At 44.6% G+C, this 23,584-nt stretch overlaps 1 protein-coding gene across 5 annotated transcripts in view; it reads left to right on the forward strand.

Moving 5' to 3' along the window:
- The window catches only part of ESYT2 (extended synaptotagmin 2), an 83,451-nt gene extending 63,461 nt beyond the window's left edge, over positions 1–19,990 (forward strand). For 3 of the 5 annotated variants that reach the window (XM_058723615.1, XM_058723617.1, XM_058723619.1), the window contains 10 exons: positions 2,557–2,619; positions 5,889–5,963; positions 6,862–6,948; positions 9,014–9,163; positions 10,917–11,302; positions 12,455–12,553; positions 14,346–14,477; positions 16,144–16,249; positions 17,056–17,105; positions 17,202–19,990. In XM_058723615.1, coding sequence (XP_058579598.1) covers positions 2,557–2,619; positions 5,889–5,963; positions 6,862–6,948; positions 9,014–9,163; positions 10,917–11,302; positions 12,455–12,553; positions 14,346–14,477; positions 16,144–16,249; positions 17,056–17,105; positions 17,202–17,247 — 1,194 coding nt within the window. In that variant the 3' untranslated portion in view covers positions 17,248–19,990. The remainder of the gene's footprint in view (positions 1–2,556; positions 2,620–5,888; positions 5,964–6,861; positions 6,949–9,013; positions 9,164–10,916; positions 11,303–12,454; positions 12,554–14,345; positions 14,478–16,143; positions 16,250–17,055; positions 17,106–17,201) is intronic. The other 2 variants (XM_058723616.1, XM_058723618.1) reach the window with 1 other exon arrangement.
- The last annotated feature ends 3,594 nt before the right edge of the window (positions 19,991–23,584 follow it).

A 23,584-nucleotide genomic window follows, 5' to 3' on the forward strand; every position in this document is an offset into this window, starting at 1 on the left:
AATGACTTTATATTTTGGGTGTTTCTTAGTGACGGTTGTAAGCTGCTGTGGACAACAGTGTGACCCTCCTGCATAAACTCTGTTAGTCTGCAGTGGTTTTTCTAAGTTACCTTTTCTCATTCTGTAATTGCTTTCTTTAAAGGGAAATATTTCTGACCTTGTGTCAGGATTTTTTAATTGCTTTATGATCTTGAGCTAAGACATTGCTAGCTTATCAAAACCAACTTCCCTCCCACATTATCAAAATCATACAGTAGTGCTGCTTAGTGATTCAATCATAGGCATCAGCACAGTGTTTTATGAGATTAATTTGACCAGATTTGATTGCCTTTTTTCTTTTTTAAAGAAAATTGGATTTCATCGTCAGGTTAAATCATTGCTTTCTCAATTTTCCCCCAAAGGCTGAGACTGTTGGTATTTCTGGTAAAGGCCAGCCCCGTTGGTCTTGTACCTTCTACCTACTCAGGATACTTAATTTGCAGCCCCATGCATGCATTACCGCCATCTGGGAACCTTTGGCACTACAGGACTTTCTCCCGTGTGGAAACAGTCTCTTGACGATATAGACCGTCGGCACTCTGCCCTCCTGTTTTGATCAGATTTGGAGCTGAATGTGACCCTGGAGCGCCGAGGGTGTTCTCCGGCTTCCAGTGGCCAGCTTTCCAACCTGGGAACCTGGGACTTACATAGTAACACGCATTTGCTGAACACCTTCCAAGGGCTCTCCCTGTCCGCCCTGTTTAATCTCCCCATCACATCACTTTTCAGATAAGGAAGCTGAGGCAGCACAGAGAGTGTGAGGGACAGAAGTTAGAGACCCAAGATCGCAGCTAGTCAGTACCAGCGCTGGGCTTTGAACTCTGCCTTGTGACCCCTCCTGTCTACCCCATGCTAGTGTAGAGTGAGGTTGTTAGCACTTCAGGTTTGTGAGTTCACAGAGCTGTCCATGGGGTTTATCTGAGATGAGTGTTCACACTGTTGCCTCCTTGGTATCCGTAAAATTGGATACTTGGTACACAGTAGCAAGATCACTGGGTGTGATGATGCAAGGTGCCATTTCACTTGTAAAAAGTACAGGTGGCATTACTTTAAGGTCTTTAAAAACAAAAAGGGGGTGTACCTGGCTGGCTCAGTCAGTGGAGTGTGTGAGTCTTGATCTCAAGGTTGTGAGTTCGAGTCACACATCGGGTGTCAGATTACGTAAAAATACAAATCTTTAAAAAGTCCGGGCGGCTACACTGCCGGTTATTACTGCCTCCAGTTGTGGGGAGCAGCCCGAGGCTGGAAGGTGCCGTGACGTCCGGGCCGATGCTGGCCCCCTCCCAGTGTCCCCATGTGATCTGGCCCGTCTCTCTTTCGAGCCTGTGCAGCCCCCCACGATCTCACAGCGCTTCTCTAGCTCTGCCACCCACACCACGGCCTCTCTCCTCACTTTTGCTTTCGTTGTGCATGTTAGAATGAGATGTGCATCACACCTACCCAAAGTGAGCTTCAGCAGAGGTTTCCGTGACACCTGAGGGTTGGCGGTCCTCACATGTCAGGGCGGAGGTTCCCAGCCTCACCTGGCCCATCTGGTGGGTCCAGTGTTTAGAGCTCCACAGGCCGCCTCAGTGGTCTGGCCTTTATGTCACATGAATTCCTTTTGGCTGGATGTTCCGTCTTCTCATCTGGCCCAGCCTGCCATGGCCACCGGAGGCTGGGAAGTTGGCTGTCCATCTTTCTTCACCATGATGTCTGCTGTTTCATAAAAACATAACAAAAAGCAGTTTGTCATTTGAAATTAATTACAACCGAATTGATAAAATCTTCCATGTTAAATGTCAGTCCTTGAAGGAGCTTACAGACAGCTCTGCCTTGTCCTCTTGAAGGCAAGAAAGTAATGATATGGAAAAAAAAAAAAAAAGTCAATGAAACTAGGACATAAAACCCGTAATAATAGAACTTTAAAGCCGGGATACACTTTTGAAACGAAGTGTTCAGCCCCTGCATTCGATACTCGGGAGAGAATGGCAGTGAAGTGGAAAAGGCCCACTTCTGCTGTGGTTTTGCACGAAGGTAAAGTTCAGAAGCAAGGGAAGGGTCAGCTGCTCGTATGGGGTGTGATCTGGCTTGAGAGCCACGTGGGCATCTTGAGCCCATCCACTTGTACGTCAGATAAAACCTTTAGTGTTGTCATGGGTGACGTCTTCATGAGTTTATTCAGGTTAAGAATAGTAAACAGAACTCTTTCTTAAAGTGTCACTCCTGGATTTTTTCAAATCCCAAAGACAAAGGGGTGGGAGTGAAAGAACAGTAATCGTAAAGGATCACAGTAATCAGAGGAAATGTATTTTGATATTTATAGATTAAAGGTTTATCCTAAGATAAAATCTTGGGCATAAAGAAGAATTGTATGTGCTACAAATGATTTTTACTGTGTCATTCTTGTTGGTGGTTTTCATTTAAAGATTTTTTTGTTTGTTCTCATAAATTTTCGTGTCATTATTAACCTTACATAAACTCCTCATTGCATGTTTTATTAACCCTTGGTATATTCATTTTCTTCTGACTTGAAAGAGTAACCCATTAGAATTTAACCCTGATGTCTTGAAGAAGTCTGCAGTTCAGAAAGCTTTAAAGGTAAACTAATAGTTTCCCTTTGAAAACTTAATTGAAACATATTGAAAGAGATGATATTTTAACTCACATGGGTTTATTGACAAACTGCCTCCCGTAGTAATATAGTAATTAATTGTCTAGTTGGATCCTTTTTTTGTTTACCCAAGAATTAGTAGTTAGAAGAAATTAAGTCAGCTTTGAAGATAAATTTTATAAAGTACCAATATGGTAAATTAGACTTCTGTTTTGTTGGCCTCAGGCAGCAGTATCTAAGGTACTTTTAAATCCTCTGCATTTTAATTGGATTTGAATTGGTGAAAATGGTGAAATAGTAGGTCTATTTAAAAACATAACCAATCTTTAGATTATGATTTCAAGGTATTCCTTGTGCACTGTGACTATCCATTTAGAAATCACCTCTTCCAATATGCTGAGTTAGGGCCGTCTGAGTCGGTGACCTCATGGCTTTTGGTGCTGCTGGGTTTGGGTGACAGATCTTTTGAGAAGCTTTAAGTTTCATTAAATGAGGTATATTGAAAACTAAGCTCCACTCCCTAAAACAACATGAACATGTATTTTCTGGCCAAATTGTTAAAAGTTTTCTATGACTTACAGTGTTTTATTATTTTTTTTCCAATTCTTTCGAACATTTTAGGATCAAATATTGGGGCGGGGGGGGGGATTTAAATATTTTCTCAAGAGTGCTCGCTTCGGCAGCACATATACTAAATATTTTCTCAAGAAAATTCTGTCCGAAGGAATGGTTTTGAATCAGCTTCATCTAGAAAAAGAAGTTAAATTTTGAGTGAAGAAGACTGACAAAATGTCTGCTTTCTGCTGTAAATTTATTAAGTCCTCACCTGTACTGAGGCCATGAGGTGTGACCCAGCAGTGAGTTACTCCTTTGCAGTAGTGGTTAGCACAGTAGTTGAAGTAACCGCTCCAGTAACACTGGAAGGGATTAGATCAAGTCTTTCCTCACTGTTTCTTTGATGTCTGGGGATCATTGACCAGCGAGACGAAACGGTTGCAATGAAGGCTCTAAGTCAGACTGTTTGGGTTTGAACTGCAGCCTTGCCCAACTCCTCAGTATAACCTGTAGTGAGATGTCCGGTCCTCTGCTACTTATAGACTGGAAGTGATAGGATCTTTTTAGGAGTATCGAGTAAATTAAATAAGATCACGCGTGTAAAAAGTGCTCAGTGTAGCTAGCATAATATGTACATTTTAATTGATATTTTACCATTTCATTTAAGTGTAACGGCAAGGCCTTGGAAATGGCATTGTGGCCATTATTTAGACATGAAAAACAAAGTTCAAATAGATGAAACATGTAGGTCTCAACAATCAGTTGTAAACCACTGAAACTTAATTCAAGACAGTCTAACTTAAACTCACATTTTCGGGATGCATGGCTGGCTCAGTAGAGCGTGCGACTCTTAATCTCAGGGTCGTGAGTTCAAGCCCCACGTTGGTTGTGGTGCCTACTTAAAATTCATATAAAAAATTAAAAAATAAAATGTTAAAAGATAAAATAAAAACTCATACTTTCATTATACCTGTGTATCTGACTGGGGCTGATGCATTTTGACTACTGCTTTGTGGTACAAGACTTAATGATTTAACCTCTTTCATAGAATCTGGAACATCATTTGTTTAAAAATACACCATTATTTTAGGTGCCACTAAGAAAAAAAAGCTCCATTAAGGTTTGATAGTGTTTGTGTCTACTGGAAGAATTCTTAGACTCAGGATAAATACAGATTTTTATTATGTCATGCACACAACAAAAGGAAGAGAGAAGCAAAATAAATCGGTTAAGGCAAGAACAACTGTGTCCCAATTGGGATCCGCCCCGAAACAGGTCCATAAATTTTTCAAGAGATGTTAGAAAGGTAAAAAAAGAAAAATTGTGTCTCAAAATTGATAAGGCACGGTAACTTTAGGAGTGAAACAGCTGCTTTTTCAGAGATGAAGTGACCTACCCTAGCTAAGAAGCAGTTTCTGTATCAAAGCAGTTGCTATTATCAGAGGACGATTTCATTCCCTCCGGCGTAGCAGAACCCTGGCCTTGGCCCCGCGGCTCAGCATCTCCAGCCAAAGTGGCTTCACAAAGGAGGGCGCCCTCACTGGAGGCCAGCCCGCGTCCTGGCCACACCCAATTGCAAGGGAAGTTGGGAAATAGAATTTTCATGTGCAGAGGACTCGTGCCCACCTAGAACTCCGGGTTCCAGTGGTAAAGGAAGGATTTAGGCGAAGAGTTCGTATTATCTGCCACAGTAGTTTATAACCTTGGATGTTTTCTTTTTTTAATGGTGTTTATTTCGTTTTGCAGAATTTATTCACACCAAAAAGATGAACCAGAAAATAGATTATCACCGTATGTTTGGGCTAATAATATTCCGATAATCCTATGAATTTGACACCTATTTCTATCATTGCTGTAGTGTTAAGGATTGACTCTAAAATTGTTTAACAACAACAACAACAACAAAACATTTTTGTGACCTGATTAATTCCCACTAACACAGATATTTAACTGCATCTTCTTGTGGGGCTAAGTTAGAAATAAACCTCATGTCCCATGTATGTTGTGTCCCACTATGTTCTCTCACCTGTCTGCTCAGGTATGCTTCTCACCATTTGTTTTCTTATTCCTGAGTTTTTCTCATTATATTTATATCTGCTTAATTTAATGCAGTTCTAGATTGATGTTTATTCTTCCAGTCAGAATTACTTAGGAGCTGGTAAGCAAGAAGTGATATCTGATAGCTACATGTTTGCACAGAAGGTACGAAGTTAAAAATGTGAAGATATGTCTCTGATACTTTGTAGTGTGTTTATTATTCCCACCAGGGGACTATTCAGAAGTGTATGTTCCAGATGTTTGTCCTTCCTCATGCTTTTGTTTCCATTTGCTGCACTTACTCATTTTCTTATCCTAGTAACGTGAGTTTTGAGAGCTGGAATTAGCATTAAAGATATTTAGAAGTTTGCATTTTTCCAAACTAGCTTGCTTTAAAAATAAAAGGCCTTAGCATTTAAAAATCATATGGAAATAGGAATTTTCTTAATTTATTTCATGGTAGACCCAATTATGGCTTTGGATATGCTCAGCAATTATTTTCCAGTTAAATTGTTCCCAGATAGTCCCCATAACTGAAGTGTCAGAATTAATTAGAAATGACTATTCATATGAGCCACTAATTTCATTTTTAGTAAGCCCCAGTTCAAGATGTATGTTTACTTATTTTGTCTTATTTTTTGTTTGTTTGTTTGTTTTTGGATAGTCAGGGAAGAAAATAAACAGCAATCCAAACCCTCTTGTCCAGATGTCAGTTGGACACAAGGCCCAGGAGAGCAAGGTGAGGTGCTGACCGGTTTCCTATGATGTCACTGTTACTGGTCTTAGGTGGGGACTGTCAGCGGGCTGCTAGTGCAGGCGTGAAGCATTGATTTCCATATCTTCCTCTCGTTTTCTCAAATCAGTTAGTTCCCAGATAACAAACTTCTTTATTGGGTAACGAATGTATTGTTTATGTTTAAAAATATCAACAACAAAAAAAAGGGGGGTGCCTGGGTAGCTCAGTTTGTCTCTCTTTCTCTCTCCCCCTCCCCCTTCTCCCCCCCCACTCCTCTCCCCCACTGTCTCTCTCCCTCTCAAAAAATAAATTTTAAAAATGCCATAATATGCTTTTGCTTGATTTCGTGGATAAATGACATGGTATAAATTTCTAAGTTTCCTTTGAATGCTCTATAAATATTTTGTTTGAAAGATAACCAGCAGTCCTTAAAATTCAACAAACACAATTCTGTGGCATTCAGAGGACATTGCTGTTGTTGTAATGTGTTCCACTTTCCTAATTTAAAAGAAAATATTTCAGGAATTATTTACAGTTACAGGCCATTGTTCGCTTTAAAATGTTCACAATTTAGGAAGCTTCCTGACTTCTAGCATTATGTGGTCCCTGGGAAAATAGTAGAACAAAGGCCAAACCAAGCAGATGAACTCTTGTCATTGGGATGGGCTCAGAGGTTGGGATTTCATAACTGTCAATTTCCCTGACACACTCTGAAAGCTTTGGACTGTCTCCATCTTTGAACACTTTTCACAATTAACACACAGCACATGCTCAGCAAATAAGTGTCTTGGAATTTAATTAAAGTCCTAAGCTTCCAAACACAATAAATGAATAACCACAGTCTCGGTAGCCCTTTTCCACAGAAAATACCACAGAGCTGATACTTGGTTATTTCTTTCAGATTCGGTACAAAACCAACGAACCTGTATGGGAAGAAAACTTCACCTTCTTCATTCACAATCCCAAGCGCCAGGACCTTGAAGTCGAGGTATTTTATTTGCATTTTTTTAATAGATTTGTTGAAATATAACCAACATACAAAGAGGTGCCCAGATTTAAAGAGTACAGTTCATGGACTCATCACCATAATTGATACATCTTTGTCAGATTTATCCCTAAGTATTTCATACTTTTTGATACATAATTTTTTTCAGTTTTCAACTTTCGATTACTAGTATCTAGAAATGCAAATGATTTTTGTATGTGGATATTATATTATTGTATTTGATTATTCTCATAGCTTTTTGTGAATACTTTAGGATTGTCTCCTACCTGGTAGTCACGTTGTCTGCTAATTATGTCACTTCTACTTCTGTGTGTCCGATCTGGGTGCCTTTCACTTCCTTTTCCTGCCTCCTCTTGCCCTGCTGGGCCCTCCGGCCTCTGGAGCGAGTAGACCCCTTCCCCTCCCTTCCGACCTCAAGGGGAAAGCCTTGAGGTTTCACCATTAGGTCTGTTGTCTAGGAAGCTTCCTTCTACTCCAGCTGCTAGTTTGCTGCGTGTTTTTGTCATGAATGGATGTTGAATTTTCTCAAAGGCTTTTCTGTAACTATTTCTATAACTATTTTCAATAACTATTTCTATAACTATTGAGATGATGTTCATGTTTGTAAACATGGTGGACTATATTGTTGATTGTCGAATGTTAAACCTTACAGACCTTTGTTTGGGGGTAAGTTCCACTTGGTCATGATGTAGTATCCTTTTTATGTATTCAATGTAACTTGCTAACATTTTGTTGAGTTTTTGTATCTTAGTCATGAAGGATCCTAATCTGTAAGTTTGTTTTTTTCTCAGGGTAATGCTGTCCTCCTAGAATGAGTTGGGGAATGTTCCCTTCTTTGCATTTTTCTAGAAGAGTTGTGTAGAATTGGGCTTTCTCCTCACGTGCTTCAAGAATTCACCAGTGAAGCCATCTAGGCCTGTACTTTTCTTCATGAGAAGGCATTTAAATACAAATTATATTCCATTCGTAGATACGGATTTATCTAGGGTATCTCTTTTTTTTCTTCATGATTTTTGATGTTTATGCTTTAAAAAAAAAAATTATGTTTATTTTTTGAGAGAGAGACAGAGTGAGAGCAGGGGAGGGAGGAGCAGAGAGAGAGGGAGACACAGAATCTGAAGCAGGTTCCAGGCTCTGAGCTGTCAGCAGAGCGCGACGTGGGGCTTGAACCCATGAACTGTGATATCATGACCTGAGCTGAAGTCAGATGCTTAACCGATTGAGGCCCCCAGGCACCCCTGATGTTTATGTTTTTTAAGAAATTCATCTATTTCATCTAAATTGTTGAGTTTCTTGGCACAACATTATTTAGAATATCCCTTTAATGTCTTTTTAATGTCCTATAATAAACATTAATAAACATTAAAAAATTTTTTAAAAGAAGTCAGATGCTTAACTGGCTGGGCCCCCCAAGTGACCCCACAGTGCTTTTTTGGTGCTCATTGTAGCTGTGCAATGAGGAAATGAGAGATTCGTTGGAACCTCACTTACTGTAGCATTCTGTGTCTCTAAGAGGTTTTCTACTGTGTCCGTCATTTATGAGAACACTACTTAGAAAGAGATGGCTGAGATATTTTTTAAAGACTGGGTTTTGGAGGAGCCTGGGTGGCTCACTCAGTTAAGCAACCAACTCTTGATCTCAGTTCAGGTCTTGATCTCAGGGTTGTGAGTTCAAGCCCCGTGTTAGGCTCCGCTCTGGGCATGGAGCCTAGTTTAAAAAAAAAAAAAAAAAAAAAGACTTGATTTTGGACATTTCTCCATTTTTTTGTATTTTTTTCTTTTGTTTATTTTTGAGGTAGAGATGGAAGCCTGGTGGGGAGGGGCAGAGAGAGAGAGAGCGAGAGAGGGAGGGAGGGAGACCCAGAATTGGAAGCAGGCTCCAGGCTCTGAGCTGTCAGCACAGAGCCCGACATGGGACTCGAACCCACAGACCGGGAGATCATGACCTGAGCCCAAGTCGGCGCACAACCGACTGAGCCCCCCGGGCTCCCCTCTATATTTTCTGTCTTGACCCTTCAGAGCTAAATGTGTTCTGTGTGTTCCGCAGGTCAAAGATGAACAGCATCAGTGTTCTCTGGGGCACCTGAAGATCCCTCTCAGTCAGCTGCTTACCAGCAATGACATGACCATGAACCAGCGATTTCAACTCAGTAATTCAGGTCCAAACAGCACTCTGAAGATGAAGATCGCCCTCAGGGTACTGGAGTCTCATGCAGCGATTACAGGAGTGGACAGGGGTTGGGGGGGCGGGGGGGCGGACTGGCTGACTCCTGGGTGCTGCTCCAGAGTGTAGTGAAGGGCATGGGCCCTCGTGGAGGATGACCGCGGTATAGCTGCGAGCCTGGGGCCAGGAAGGCACTTGTCTGGGATCGAGGAAACCACTGCTGACAACTATAGGCGCTCAGGGGAGAGATAATTGAGGCTTGGACTTAGACATCTGCCCCAGCTGGTATTTCCAGATTGCTTGAGCAGGCCAGGCTAAATTCTCAAAGGTCATTCAGGAGAGAAAATTTAATACAGTTCTTCAAGATGGTAGAAATTACAAACAGACTTTTTGTACAAAATAGACAATGACTCTTGTGAGTGCCTAAGGAAATGTTCAAAATAAAACTGGCAAATGGATTGGAAAATGCTAAAACTCACTAATTTTTAAAATGCAAATTAAGGGGCGCCTGGGTGGCTCAGTCGACTCTTGGTTTCAGCTCAGGTCATGACCTCACGGTTCGTGGGTTCTAGCCCCACACCGGGCTCGCTGCTGTCAGCACGGAGCCTTCTCTGGACCCTCTCTCTCCGTCTCTCTCTGCCTCTCCCGTACTCATGTGCACGCGTGCTTTCTCAATAAATAAACATTGTTTTAAAATAAAATAAAATAAAATAAAATGCAAATTAAAATGAAGAACCCACTTTTTAAAAAATCCAAGCAACCTCCGTCTGTGGAGGGTTCAGTGTTCATGATCTCTTTGCACTTAGTTCCAACTCTGGAGATAGGCAGTTTCTGCAGAAAGGACTGCAGTGTCTGCAGACCATGGGTCACAGAGCCCCTTGGGCCAGGAACCCGTTCTCTGGAGATCTGACCTTCAGTAAGAAGACAGAATGCAAAGAGGCCATGAACATAAAGATGTTTGCTGCAGCTTTATTTTTTACAAGGAGGGAAACTTGACACTGTTGCAGCAACCCTGGAGTGCAGGGTTTTGGGGTGTGGGCTCTTGTTCAGTGGAATGTTGCACACCTTACCACTGACTGTGAAAAGCCAGCGAAGTGAAGGGTTCACGTGCTCACACAAGCCGAAGGACATGAAGGCCGTTCCGGCATTCATGCTGGGTGTGTGCAGTAGCCCACTGGGGAGGGGGCCCTCACCTCTCATCCTTTCTTGGGGGCGCACGGCTCAGGCTCGCCCAACAATGACATCACCCCCACAGCTGTGCAAGAATGCACGCAAACGGAAGAGGCTGAAGAGAAATTATGTTTACATCATGGAAGCGATAATTTTGATTCCTTAAACTTTCCTTTCTCTTCTTTTTTTTTTTTAAATGAGAACTAAGTCATTTTTTAAATTTTTTACATTTTTATTTGTTTTTGAGAGCGAGAAAGAGCACAAGTAGGGAGGGGCAGAGAGGGAGAGGGAGACACAGAATCTGAAGCAGGCTCCAGGGTCCGAGCTCTCAGCACAGAGCCAGATGCGGGGCTCGAACTCATGAACTGTGAGGTCAAGACCTGAGCTGAAGTTGGGTGCTCAACCTACTGAGCCACCCAGGTGCCCCTCCTTTTTCTACTTACCATAATGTGGCATCACTCTAATAACAGAGTAGCTGGACATATAGACTAGACTGTTTATAATGTTTTTGCCAAGTTTTCAATAGACATTGGCAAGCGAATATATCTAAAGCCACTCATATACCAGGCCATTCTAGTGTCACTGATTTTAATTTTGTGTTTATTTCCACTTGCAGATACTCCACCTTGAAAAGCCAGAAAGGTCCCCAGACCACCAACACTCAGCTCAAGTAAAGCGACCCTCTGTCTCCAAAGAAGGGAGAGAAATATCTGTCAGATCTCACGTGTCCGCATCGCCGGGCTCCGGTGATGGCAGCACAGCCCCGTGCACACCAGTCGTCGGGGGCAGCGATAAGCCTGGCGTGGAAGAGGGGGCCCAGCCTGTGGAGGCCAGCCCCCAAGGCCCACGCGACCTGGGCAGGAGCTCCTCCAGCCTCCAGACCAGTGCCACCTGCTCCCCCAGCCACATCTCCATTAAGGAGCCCACTCCAAGCATAGCCTCAGACATATCCCTGCCCATCGCCACCCAGGAGCTTCGGCAGAGGCTGCGGCAGCTAGAGAAGTAACCAGACCCCTCCTTTGTCCTTGTCCAATCAGAGCACGCGTCTCGTGCTAACGTCGTCGTCTTGAGTTAGCCAAAAGAGCCTGAGGTGTCCCTGCCCTTTTGCTCACTGAGTGTTTGCCTTTTAAAATAAACCTGCCATTTCTAGGACCTGACTAGGGACCAAGAAGCAGTGGGGTTCGGGGTGAATAGAAGAGGGTCTGAGCCCCTGTGTGCCTGTCCTCAGACCAGGAGGCGGGACCTAGAGCTGATGCTCGCTCTTCGTGCCGTGGTTGTGTCTGTGTTGGAAGAACAAATGCTGTTTGCTCAGCACCCCCTTACTACCACCGGTCGTGTGTTGTCTAGTCTTTGGATTCATACTTGTGCTCCTGGGCTCTTCAGAGAAGGAGGAAGGCAGCTTGCAGTTATCATAAGCTTCAGACGTTAACCTCTTCCCGTCAGTGGAAGGAACGAAGTGGCCCTTTGAAGCTGTTCTTGCTGTTTGTTGTTCCGAGAGGTGTGTCGAGGCATAGGAAGCGGCGGCAGAGATGAAACGCACTCCTGGGGGTTGAGGAAGTCACACGCGTGTGACCCGCACTCAGCATGCTCTCTCCTGCGTACTTTCTCAGGTTCAGCGTTCAGAAGAAAGCAATCAGTCCCTTCCTCTCTTGCTCTAGGAGGAGATAGAACTTTAAATAAGAAAGCACTTCTCTCAGGAGCTAAATTTGGGGAGTAGCCGCGATGATCTGGAGGGACATTGCACCAGGGCAACCGTTGGCGGGCTTGGGAGTCTGCGCTTCAATCCTGAGAGAGAAGCTTCCTGAGAGGCTGCCGGGAAAATCAGAGCAAGCAGTGCGCGTGGGGCTTTGAGGGAGCACACGTAGAGTTGGGTCCTTACAGGCTAGACGTTGCTTTGCAGAGACCACAGAATCGATGTTTGTAATGAGGACATCTCCTGAGTCTCCTTTTTACCATGGGCCCTCACTGGGAAAGCTGTCAGTTCTGGATAATTAAGTTATGTTGAAACCTTATTTGAGATACGAGTTTGACTGGTTGATTAATAGAAGTCCAGATTATGCTCAAGTCCATGGGTAATTTGATTGTTTTTGTGCCAGTTGACTCACTCCCGTTCAGTTCTGAGGAGAGCTATAACCTCTCGCTTTGTTTCCCCAGTGGGACGACACTGGGGCAGTCGCCCCTGGGGCAGATCCAGCTGACCATCCGACACAGCTCGCAGAGAAACAAGCTTGTGGTGGTCGTGCACTCCTGCAGGTGAGCCGGGCCCCCGGGAACCCCCAGGTGGGCTTTAGATGAGAGGCCAGTGTTAGCTCTGACATCACTAAACAGATGAACCCATTTCATTTTTGAAGGACAAAGTAATGATGTTATGCTACAGACTTAGTATTCAGTGCTGCATTCTTTTTTTGTTCTTGACATTGTTTCTGTTCATAAACATTTTGGTTGCTTTGTAATCCACTCCTTTTTTTAAGTTTATTTTTATTTGTTTTGAGAGAGAGAGAGAGAGAGAGAGCGCGAGCGAGCAGGGGAAGGGCAGAGAGAGAGGGAGACGGAGTCCCAAGCAGGCTTCACGCTGTCGGCACAGAGCCTGAGGTGGGCCTGGAACCCACGAACCGTGAGATCATGACCCGAGCCGAAATCAAGAGTCGGATGCTTAGCCCACTCAGCCACCCGGTGCCCCTGTACTACATCTTGAACTGCTCTACTGCAGTTTATACAACATTCCATATGGCTGGATGTTTAGATTGTCCAAGTTACATGTCACATGGTAATGAACATATTTTTCTTGAAGTGTCTCTTTGAGATTAAATTTCCAGGAGTAAGTTTTTGTCAGTAATTCGGAGGATCTCAAAAGGTTGATGAGATCATGACAGGTATTGCCAATAGTCTTTCAAGACTATTTCTGGAACATGCCAGCTGGCATTGGTACCCAGGGTACAGGTGTATCTTCTCCTGCCCCCATCAGGAAGTTTATTGTGCAGCGTACTGATTTAGTAAGTGTAACATGAGCTGGCAGCGTTGCTTTAATTTGTCTTTGATTAGTGATGATGCTATGGAGCCAACTAATTATTTCCCTTCTGTGTGACTTCTCTCAGTAGTAGTTAGGATATAAATGTACGGCATAAGTATTTGGATCTTATTAAAGGCTGTTAGAGGGGCACCTGGGGTGCTCAGCATTTGACTCTTGGGTTGAGCATTTGACTCTTGATTTCAGCTCAGGTCATGATCTCACAGTTTGTGAGTTCAAGCCTCACGTTGGGCTCTGTGCTGACAGCTCAAAGCCTGGAGCCTGCTTTGGATTCTGTGTCTCCCTCTCTCTCTGCCCCTCCCCTGCTCATGCACGTGGGTTCTGTCTCTCTCTCTCTCTCTCTCTCTCTCTCTGTCTCCCAAAGTAAATAAATAAACTTGAAAAAAATAATAAAAGGCTGTTAGAAACATAGGAAATTATATAAATGTAGACTTCAGTTCTGAACCTATTTATTGAGCACCTTATACATTCTTGCTGTGAGATAATTACTGTTGTAGAGGACTCTCAGCAAATAGTCCCCTAACTAGATTTTCAGGTTGATCGGTAAGTGAATAATTTGAAGTGGTTGCATATCATTAACTCCCAGACTCTGTTTGGCTCAGACCAGGTGTCCGAGGAGAAGAGCAGCATGGGTTGCACAAAGGAGGTGAAAGGTTTAGGTGAACGAAGGGCACAGAGTTGGGGGAGCAGCCTGGCAGCACTGAGGATGGGGTTTCCCTTGGTGTGAGGCCAACCACATCCCCTCCCACTGGGAGAAGCTGGACATTAGAAACAACAGCTTCCGTTTTCAAAGCAGAGCAAGTATCAGGATGTCCCCCAAACTCTGGGCTCAAGAAACGGAGGTGAAAGTTGCGTCCGCCAACAAGCTAGCACAGGGTGAGGACAGAAACTCACTTTGTTCCTTTCTGCTTCTCAGTGGTGTAGATAAATATAAATCGAAGTAGGAAGTTTGAACGTGATGCTAACGGTCATTTTCCTAGATTCTAATATCGAGTGTTCTCTGGTTTGTGTCGTAAGAAATCTCATTGCCTTCTCTGAAGATGGCTCTGACCCCTATGTCCGCATGTATTTGTTACCAGACAAGAGGAGGTCAGGAAGGAGAAAAACACACGTGTCAAAGAAAACACTGAACCCCGTGTTTGACCAGAGGTATGGTGCTCACTCAAGATGGGTAGGCTGTCGAATTCAGAAATTAAAAAAGGCTTGATCAAATACCTTTGAATGACTAATGCATTTAAACCAACACACTGTTGGGAAGTATCAGTGAAAAAACTCCAGATTAGCACACACGGACTTGTTAACATAAATAAATGAACATTTTGAACTTGGTCTAGAAGTGGCTAAACATAGTACGTTCGGGCTGTACACACTGTGGAAGGGAAACTGGTGATTGTGGACCTCGCGGAACTTCCATCCTGGGCGGTTGTATCTATTGATTTTTCTGACTTATAAATAAAAACTAAGAATTCAACAATAAGTATATTTTAAGTTTATTTTAAATAACAATAAGTCTATGACATCTTAAAATACAACATTCTTCTGAAAAACAACTAGTTTCCAAAACAATAAAAAAGTGAAAAGAATGGCATTATTGTCTAACGTTTTCGCAGATCCCTTTAATGGTCTGTCTTAGTAGAGGTCCTATCTGCTTCTGCCATCGGTGCTGATCTCCAGAGAGCACCTCGAGGACCTCCGGGGGCCTTGCGCCACCCTTAAGAGCTTCAGTCTGCAAACTCGTTACCTTACGTTACAGTGTCTACAGCTGAAAAAAACCAACAGCATTTTGGGAAATCATACAGTCAAGTGGTGTCACTTTTGTTTACATTTATCTTTAAATGGACTGGTTGTTTCTCATATGTTCACGCCAGCAACTCTTTTTAAATCACAGACAGAAACTGACAGGAGGTGTGCACCAGTCCCTGGTGTGAGCACATTTTGACAGTGTTCTCACTTAGCCGCAGCCAAAGTTAAGGATTCGGAAACGCCCCTCCGCGCCCCCTGCAAGTCTGGGATTCTAGCTGCTGAAGCTCCCTGAAGGCTGGTCACATTCCAGCCACATCCCTCCCGGGCCTTAGGCCCTCTGCCCTCTGGTTTGCCAGAGACCCTGACTCACAGTGGCTGAACTCCAGCCAGCTTTGAGGACTTGGTTCCCTGGAGGCATTTTTGTTTGTAGCATCTGACTTCGGCCATTAAAAAGTGCACTGCGGATCTTTTCCCTCCCATGAAGCTGTAGCACATACTACTTTTCTTTATTTCACTCACCCCGGCTTTGTAGTCACTGCTGTTTAGTCTTTTGGCCTGGATGAGAAAACCAGTGGGTCCTACCTGCATCCACAGTCCCCCATTGTAACTACTAGGAAGACTCAGGGCAGACATTCAAAGAACACCCGTCCCCATACATGAGGGAGCCACAGGCAGTAGGGTCTTTCGCATACTTAGTGTTGTTTTATTTGATTTTTTTTTTAATTTTTAGTTAAATTTTAGTTGACATGTTACTAATATGTTAGTAATTAGTAATATTAATGCAGTGTTGGTTTCAGGGGTAGAATTCGGTAATTCATCACTTACATACGGCCTTTCACATACTTAGGAGGCCAGAGTCTTCGGTTATGTTTGCAAAATAAGGGAAACAAAAATTGTTTTTGAGTCTTCATGAAATGCCAGATGCAAACATTGAACAGAACTCAATTTTATAATAAAAAACAGCATAGCATTTAGAACTGTCTCGTAAGCAGAAAGGTTGTTTTTTGGTTATAATGAGAATACAACAACATTATGGAGAGATGTAAGGGCGGTCCTCTTTTTCCCGTGTCAGCTTTGATTTCAGCGTTTCATTACCAGAAGTACAGAGGAGGACGCTGGATGTAGCAGTAAAGAACAGTGGTGGCTTCCTGTCCAAAGACAAAGGGCTTCTTGGCAAAGTAAGTTTAAAAAATAACCGGGATCGGTTCCTGTATCTTACAGACATTAAGCACGTACCCAAAGGGCATTGTTTTAGACCATACTTAAATCAATGGAAAGGGGGGGACTTCCTCTCTGATTAATGCTTATTTATAAAAGAGTGGACCATGAAAGACCATGGCATCTAAAATATGAGTACATTTTGAAAATTACTTTATTTTCATTGTTTTTACATAATCATATTATTGGGCATGTTACTCACACAAATGCTGTGAACATAGAGTTGAAGAAAAGATTAATTTTTTAATTAAAGAAATGTTGAGTCACATTGAAAGAAAACATGAAGGAAAATATTCTCTTGCAGTTCCGCCTCCTCCACTAACCAACTATTCTTTTTCTAACAAATTAGTGCCTTTATCTCTCCGAATTTATTCTGGTCTTTGTCAGAATTCACATGTAACTCTTGCATAAGATTATATATTCTTTAACATTAAATGTACACAGAGGCTGAGTTAGGGAAGAGGAGTTTTGAATTATGTACCGCTTGCAGATAATCCGGATCCACTGTGCTGGCACTAATGGAGTGTGAGCCGATATCCCTGTAAGTTATCAGCACTGATCCTTCTTCATAACCGAACTTTGAGAGTCCTGGATACAGGGCAGAGCTCTTGGATGTGATCCGCCATATCATTCATGGGGGGTCATCGGGGTCAAAAACATTGACAGGGAGAGACTCAAAATAACACAGTGGGTTCCATACTGAGGCAGCAGGAGGTCAGAGAGATCGGGGCTCCACCCGCTGTTACAGGTGTCGTTTAACCCACAGGTGTTGGTCGGTCTGGCGTCCGAAGAACTGGCCAAGGGCTGGACCCAGTGGTGAGTGTCCCAGCACGGACGAGCCCCGTGTGTCTATTCCACAACACTTTCCCCGGTTGACCACATGTCTCTTGTCATGTCCCCATGCACCCCTAGGTACGACCTCACAGAAGATGGCACGAGACCACACGTGGTGACGTAGTCCCTGCCGGGCACGAGGAGCCCCCCCCCCCCCCCCCCCCGGTGTGCCAACCACCTTCGTGCGCTCGCAGCGCACCCTCCCACAGACGTACCAATATTGTTTTTATAATTTCAATGTATTTAGTTATACATATCTTAATAGTTTTATAAAACATGTTGACGTTTTAGGCATATTTGGCCAATATTATCATTAAATTTTATATGTTTAATTTCCTGTAGTATTTGCCGGTTATTCTAGCGTATAATAGGGTAGTAGTTAGTTACCGTGTCGCGTAAGGCTGTATGTCCGTTGTATCGACGAGGAAGCAGATCTATGTATATGCTTTACTGTTGCCTTGTTTTGTACATCGCTGAGGTACACTCTGCCATGTAAATAGACTATTTTTTATAATCTCTACCTGCTGGTTTGAACTCTGAAGAACATGGATTAAGGAAATATATTTTTTTTCTAAGACTTATTAAATTCTTATGACACATAATCATTTTGTCTTTGCAGGAAAAGTTCTCAGTGACCAATTTTGTGGTATTTTTCTTTTTAAAAAGGAAAGCTGAAAGATTAAATATTAAATAAGTATAGTTCTGCCCATCACGAATGAAGAAAATATTCAAAATATTACCACTTTTATAAATATAAATATGTATTTTTGAGAAGTCAGATGAAGTGCTTCTAAGGAAAAATGTGTAACTGAGTAATACATAATACTAAGAGGATGTCATGTCATCATGGTGCACTAACTTGAAGTTTCTTCCGTGAAATGTCTTAATTGCTCGATAGAATGTATTCATGAAATAGTACACAGATACACAGTTATACTTCCTAAAATACAACCCAAATTTTCAGTGTTAGCAGTTAGGCTGTTGTGAAATAGTCGGTCATAAGGTTTGTTAGTTTTCAGTGTTTTCCCAGCCTGTGAAGACAGAGACAGGCTCACGTGGTCACCATAGAGTTTGTGGGGTGGATCTGGGTAAGGAGGAAGTTGTTTTAAACCAACAGCTCATTCATTCACCTGTCAGTGTGACATCATAGGTTGACAGAACCCCTGAGGTGGCCTTGGCTTCCTTTTGCCCAACACAGAGGCCACTCTTGGGGCCACAGGGTTCCAGCACGGCGGCTGGTGATTGTAATTAACCGTTTCCGGGGTTTCCTCACTTTATGCCGTGACTGACCTCAGTATTGGGATATTGTTATACAGTTTCTGTTTTGGAATATGTTTTTCTGTTTAGATTACTAAAAGCATGTTTTACATCCTCGAGTCCCAGACCTCTTGGGGGTTGAGGCTCCGTGGCAGTGTCTAAGCCGTGCTCGCCTGTGAGAAACACGCACGGACTCAGAAAGAGTTTTCAGTATGTTAAGCTGTATGGTGCAAATGAGTCCTTAGCTATCAGAACATTCTGAAATCATGTGTGAGGACATTGGGGAAATCGAGCTTTGTGGTTGAAACTGGGGATCTTACCATGAATCCCTCCACGGACTCGTGGGCGGCCCGTGTGACCAAACACACCAAAGTGCCTGTGGTGGATGCTGGTTGTTACCTTGCGTACTTCTGCCTGCCAACAGATCTTACCCTTCTTTTAGTTCACACTTTAAACCGGAGGTTTATATATAATGGAGCCTATAGCCTCACAACACAGTTCATGTAATCATAAAGACCAGTGTAATCTCCCTGCTTCCTACTTGATGGAACTTCACTATAAAGCCTCATTATAAACCATTTCCCATGTTAATGTACAGGAGGAAGTGGATGAATATATTGGTGCCCACAAAACATTTGACTGCGGTGGTGTTTTAGCAGCACGATAAAGGCAGGTAATTACTTAATAAACCTAGTCGTCGGTCCATGGTATTAGATTTATTGAAGATTTTTTTTCAGTTGAGTCTGTTGAAGGGCCTCTGGCATAATCTACAAAAAGGGAACGACCGCTCACTGGGATTTACAATACCAGTAATTTTTACCAACATCCCGAACATCTGGGTTTTGCCTTGTGCTCACCTTGCGGTATGTATTCACCTTATGCAGCGCTCTAAGCAATTAGGCAAAATAAGTACAAGGAAGAGTATAAAGCCAGTGGCAGCATGACACCCGCCTTGTGCCGCAGGGACGGAGGAGCCTGGAGATGGACCTTGGCAGCGGGCTTCCTTCTCTTTAGAAGGAAAGGGACGATTCTGAGGACGTAAAACAAAAAAACTTTTCCAGGTGTGATTCTGTCCTTCACGGCCAAATGAGCGGTCAGTGGGAAGCTGTGGTATTCCGTGGGAAGGACTGAGAATTCCGCTCACGGCCGGACTCCGCACTCCAGGGTCCCCAGATCGGCATCCCTGCTCCTTAATGACCGATTCGTCTAGGAAAAGGGAACGTTAACTTCTCTGTATTGAGCCGAATCAACGGGAGGAAAATTAACTTACACAGATTTGAGTTCTGTTTGTCCATGTGGGTTGCTTCTCCTGTGCCTTAGCGTATGGAAGTGTGACGCCGGTGTTTCCAAGTTCCAGATCGTTGCTGTACTCACCGCAACTCTGTTCTGTGCTACGAGATAGTGTTCGTCAGGAGGTCAGCCCTTTTTCTTCAGGAACCGAAGCTCAGTGGAGACCAGCGTATATGCGCGTTTATACTCGGGCTGTCCGCCACTGCAGATGGAAAACAGCAGAGGGCTTTTTTTAATTGTTATTAGAGAATGTCCTTTTTGATCAACTAATTTTACATGACCGTGCATGTATTTATTCAATAAACTCTTACGTTAGCTCACTTGTGATTTGTTTTTCCTTTGTCTTTTGAAATGAAATTTTTAACATGTGGTCAAATAACTTGAAAAGTAGTAAGTAGATTCTTTATACATGCTATTTGTGAGTTCTTTCATTTTCAAAGGAACATCAGGTCACTGATACTCGTCCTCTTGTTCCCATCTTGGCTCTTCTCTGCCTGCCTTGGACTCGGAGGCTTGAAAACACTCATCTGAAAGGCCATCGCGAGTAGAAAACGACGGTCTTTTTGTGCGCTTTGTAAGCGGAGTCCTGAGAAGAGCGGACGAGAGGCTGGCTGAGGCAGGAGGGGGAGCCCGGGAGGAGCCCCCCCCGCCGCGGGGCGCCCGCGGCCACACGCCTGGCCCTCCGGTTCTCCAGCCAGACCGTAAATGCGGACGGACGCAAGTTTTAGTCCCAGTCCCTCTTTTAATGTTTACTCTGCATTCTGCTTGACAGCCCTTGACAACTTGGTGTCCACGTTGATGTCTGCAACGCAGACTCTGCTGCTGGGCTCAACACCCGCTAACCCGGCGCCTCCTTGTTAGCCCTCTGCACTGAGGGGCCCGCGGTGTTTCTGTCCGGCTGCCGGTGTCTGTCCGGGAGCTTGAGGTGGAGACCTCGGCCGTCCCTCTGCCTCCCTCCCACGTGCAGACCCCAGGCCCTTCAGTTCAAGTCGAGAAGACGTCCGCTTTGCTAGGAGCCCACGGCCCCGCCCGTGCTGCCTGCTACCCCCAGCGCTGGAGCTGTGGCCCCTCCCCCTGCACCCTCCATGCCGCAGGCCGGGCGGTCTTTTAAAACACGTCTCTCACTCACTACCGCTCTCCCTTGCTCTTGGAATAAAGCCCCCCCCCCCCCCCCCCCCCCGCATACCATGCCCTGAGGCCTTCCCAGCCGTATTTCCTTCCACGGTGCCGCCCACCCCTGACGCTTCCTCTCGGTTCCACAGACTTCCCACCCTCCTTCCCATCGGTACCCCAAACCTGCCTTTCCCCTGCCCCTGGCCTAGCTGACTCCCACTGCCCTTCACTTCCTGGCTTGGCGTGGATTTCCCCGGGTGTCCCGAACCAACACCCCCTGCCCCCGTTACAAGGCCTCTCAGCACTGTGCTGCTTCCAGTCATAGACTTAGCATCACTGCAGTGCTTTGCTTTATCTTTTTTACAGCGTATTTTTGAGAGGTAGAAAGGATGGGAGAGGGGCAGAGAGAGAATCCCAAGCAGGCTCCATGTTGTCAACGAAGAGCCCGACACGAAGGTGAGATCACGAGCGGAGCCGAACTCAAAAGACTGACGCTTAACCCGCTGAGCCACCCGGGCGCCCGTGGTTCTGCTTTATTGAAAACCATCTTCTGGCTGCGCTGTCAGCTCTCAAGGGCACAGATCGTAAGGGTGTCCCCTAAATCTTTTTCTAGTTGCTTATCACTGTGAACAATCAGATGCTGAATAAACTAAGGCTAAAGTCTGGCACAACCTTAACATTAATTTGTCTTAAGTTTCCCCTTAAAGACAAACACCTATTGACAGTTTTTAGTAAAGTCTAAAGAGAAAGGTACTGACAAACGTGGAAAAGAAAAATACTGCAACAAAAAGCCAACAGTATAATCATCTGAGCAACAGTTGAGCACAAACGTAGGGAAGGAGCCAGGAGGTCTACCTTTTTTGGTGTTATTCTGGAAACCCTGGGCAATGTGATATGAAAAGAAAGGAGAGGTTACATTTTGTATGGAGGAAGTCTTTTTTCTTTCTTTCTTTCTTTCTTTTTTTTTTTAACACTTTATTTTTGAGAGAAAGAGCACAAGTATGGGAGAGGCAGAGAGAGAGGGAGACAGAATCGGAAGCAGGCTCCAGGCTCCGAGCAGTCAGCACAGAGCCGGACGCGGGGCTCGAACTCACGAACCGTGAGATCATAACCTGAGCCGAAGTCAGACACCCAAATCGACTGAGCCACCTAAGCGCCCCAGAGGTCATTTTCAAATACAAGATTGTCTGCCTGTAAAACCTAAGAAAATAACCTGAAAGCTTACCAGCAAGTATTTAATAAGAGGCCAGTCATAAAAACATAAATCTCTGTGTCTCATACACGATTAGTAGCTCCTAGAAAATGTAATGAGGGGCGCCCGGCTGGCTCTGTCGGCGGCGTGTGTGACTCCTGATCTCAGGTCGTGAGTTCGAACCCCAAACTGGGTGTGGAGATCACTTTAAAAAGGGAAATATAATGAGGAAAAGTCACGCAGCGGCCTGGGGGCTACAATAGCAGTGGGAACTGCGGCCAAGCAGGGAGGGCACAGAGTGAGTTTAGAGCTGCCCCTGAAAGCCACATCGTCAGGGAGCCAGTTGGCCCGTCTGGCTCCTGGGAAAACCGTACCAAAACCCATCAGTGGCAGTTCCGCACCATGGCGGCTGCTGGGGGCAGTGTACCAGGTTGGCGAGACAGTTGAAAGAGAAGTCTAGGAAATGAGATGTGCACAGAGGGTTTTGAAGAACCCGGCATCCCTGGGGCACCAGGAGGGGGTGGGCATCTGCAGAGCTGTGCACGGAGAAGGCCCGGTCCCTACACATCTGAGGAAAGCTGTCCCCAGTGCTTAGCTGAGCTACACGGCCAGCTGAGCAGAGACCTCGGAGGCAGCACGTGACAAGGCAGCTTTCGGAAACTTGGCCCAAGAAAGTTGCTAAGCCAGACAAAGTCGAAGGAGAGGGATCTCGTTTACAGAGTTGTCACACTATTATTATTTTAGATGTCCGGTTTTCAACAGAAAGCCGTAAGACGTGTAAAAGCAGTGGTAAAGGATGGGCTGTATTGGGGGAGAGCGGTCCGTGGAAACCGTCCCTCGGGAAGCCCAGATGTTGGGCCCAAGTAGACAGAGACCTTGAATCAGCTTACAAATATGCTCAAAGAAACAAAGTCAAGGCAAGTGTGAGAATAATAAAGAGTATCAGGAAAGAGAGAAATTATTAAAAGGACTAAACAGAAATTCTGGAGTTTATAATAAATGAAATACAAACTTACTAAAGGAACTCAACCGTAGATTGGAGCAAACAACAGATTGGAAGCAGGCCAACAGACCATGTATGGGGAACAGAGACGCCCGCAGGAGGGAGTCTCGGGGTGGGGGGTGGCGGGCAGGGCCAGATAGAACGCTTGGGAGATCCTGCCCGAACCGGACGGCGACACACGCACGCCACGTAAGATCCACGTGAGGGGGTCTGGCCGAGGCACTTCATGGTCAAACTGGCCAGGACAGTCTGAGAGCGAGAGAGACCCTTCTCGTGCAGGACTCCTCTGTAAGATAACCGCTGGTCCTCACCACAGGCCGTGCAGGCCGGCGCGGGGGGGGGGGGGGGGGGGGGGGGTTCGGACAGACACAGAGGCTGGAAGGGAGCCTGGCAGCCAAGTGTCCCCTGTCGGACAAAACAGTCCTTCAAAGATGTTGGAAAAACAGGTACTCCCAGATTTAAAATTAAAAAAAAAAATTGTCGCTATCCTGCCTGCCCTCCGAGAAGCACTGAAGGAGTTAATGTCACTTTTTCGTGTTTGCATGCATTTATTTACGACCGCTCTGTAATTTTATGGATTTCTTTGGATAATCCCTGCTCCCTGTA

The sequence above is a fragment of the Neofelis nebulosa genome, chromosome 4, assembly GCF_028018385.1.
Source record: "Neofelis nebulosa isolate mNeoNeb1 chromosome 4, mNeoNeb1.pri, whole genome shotgun sequence".
NCBI classification, from domain to species: Eukaryota; Metazoa; Chordata; class Mammalia; order Carnivora; family Felidae; genus Neofelis; species Neofelis nebulosa.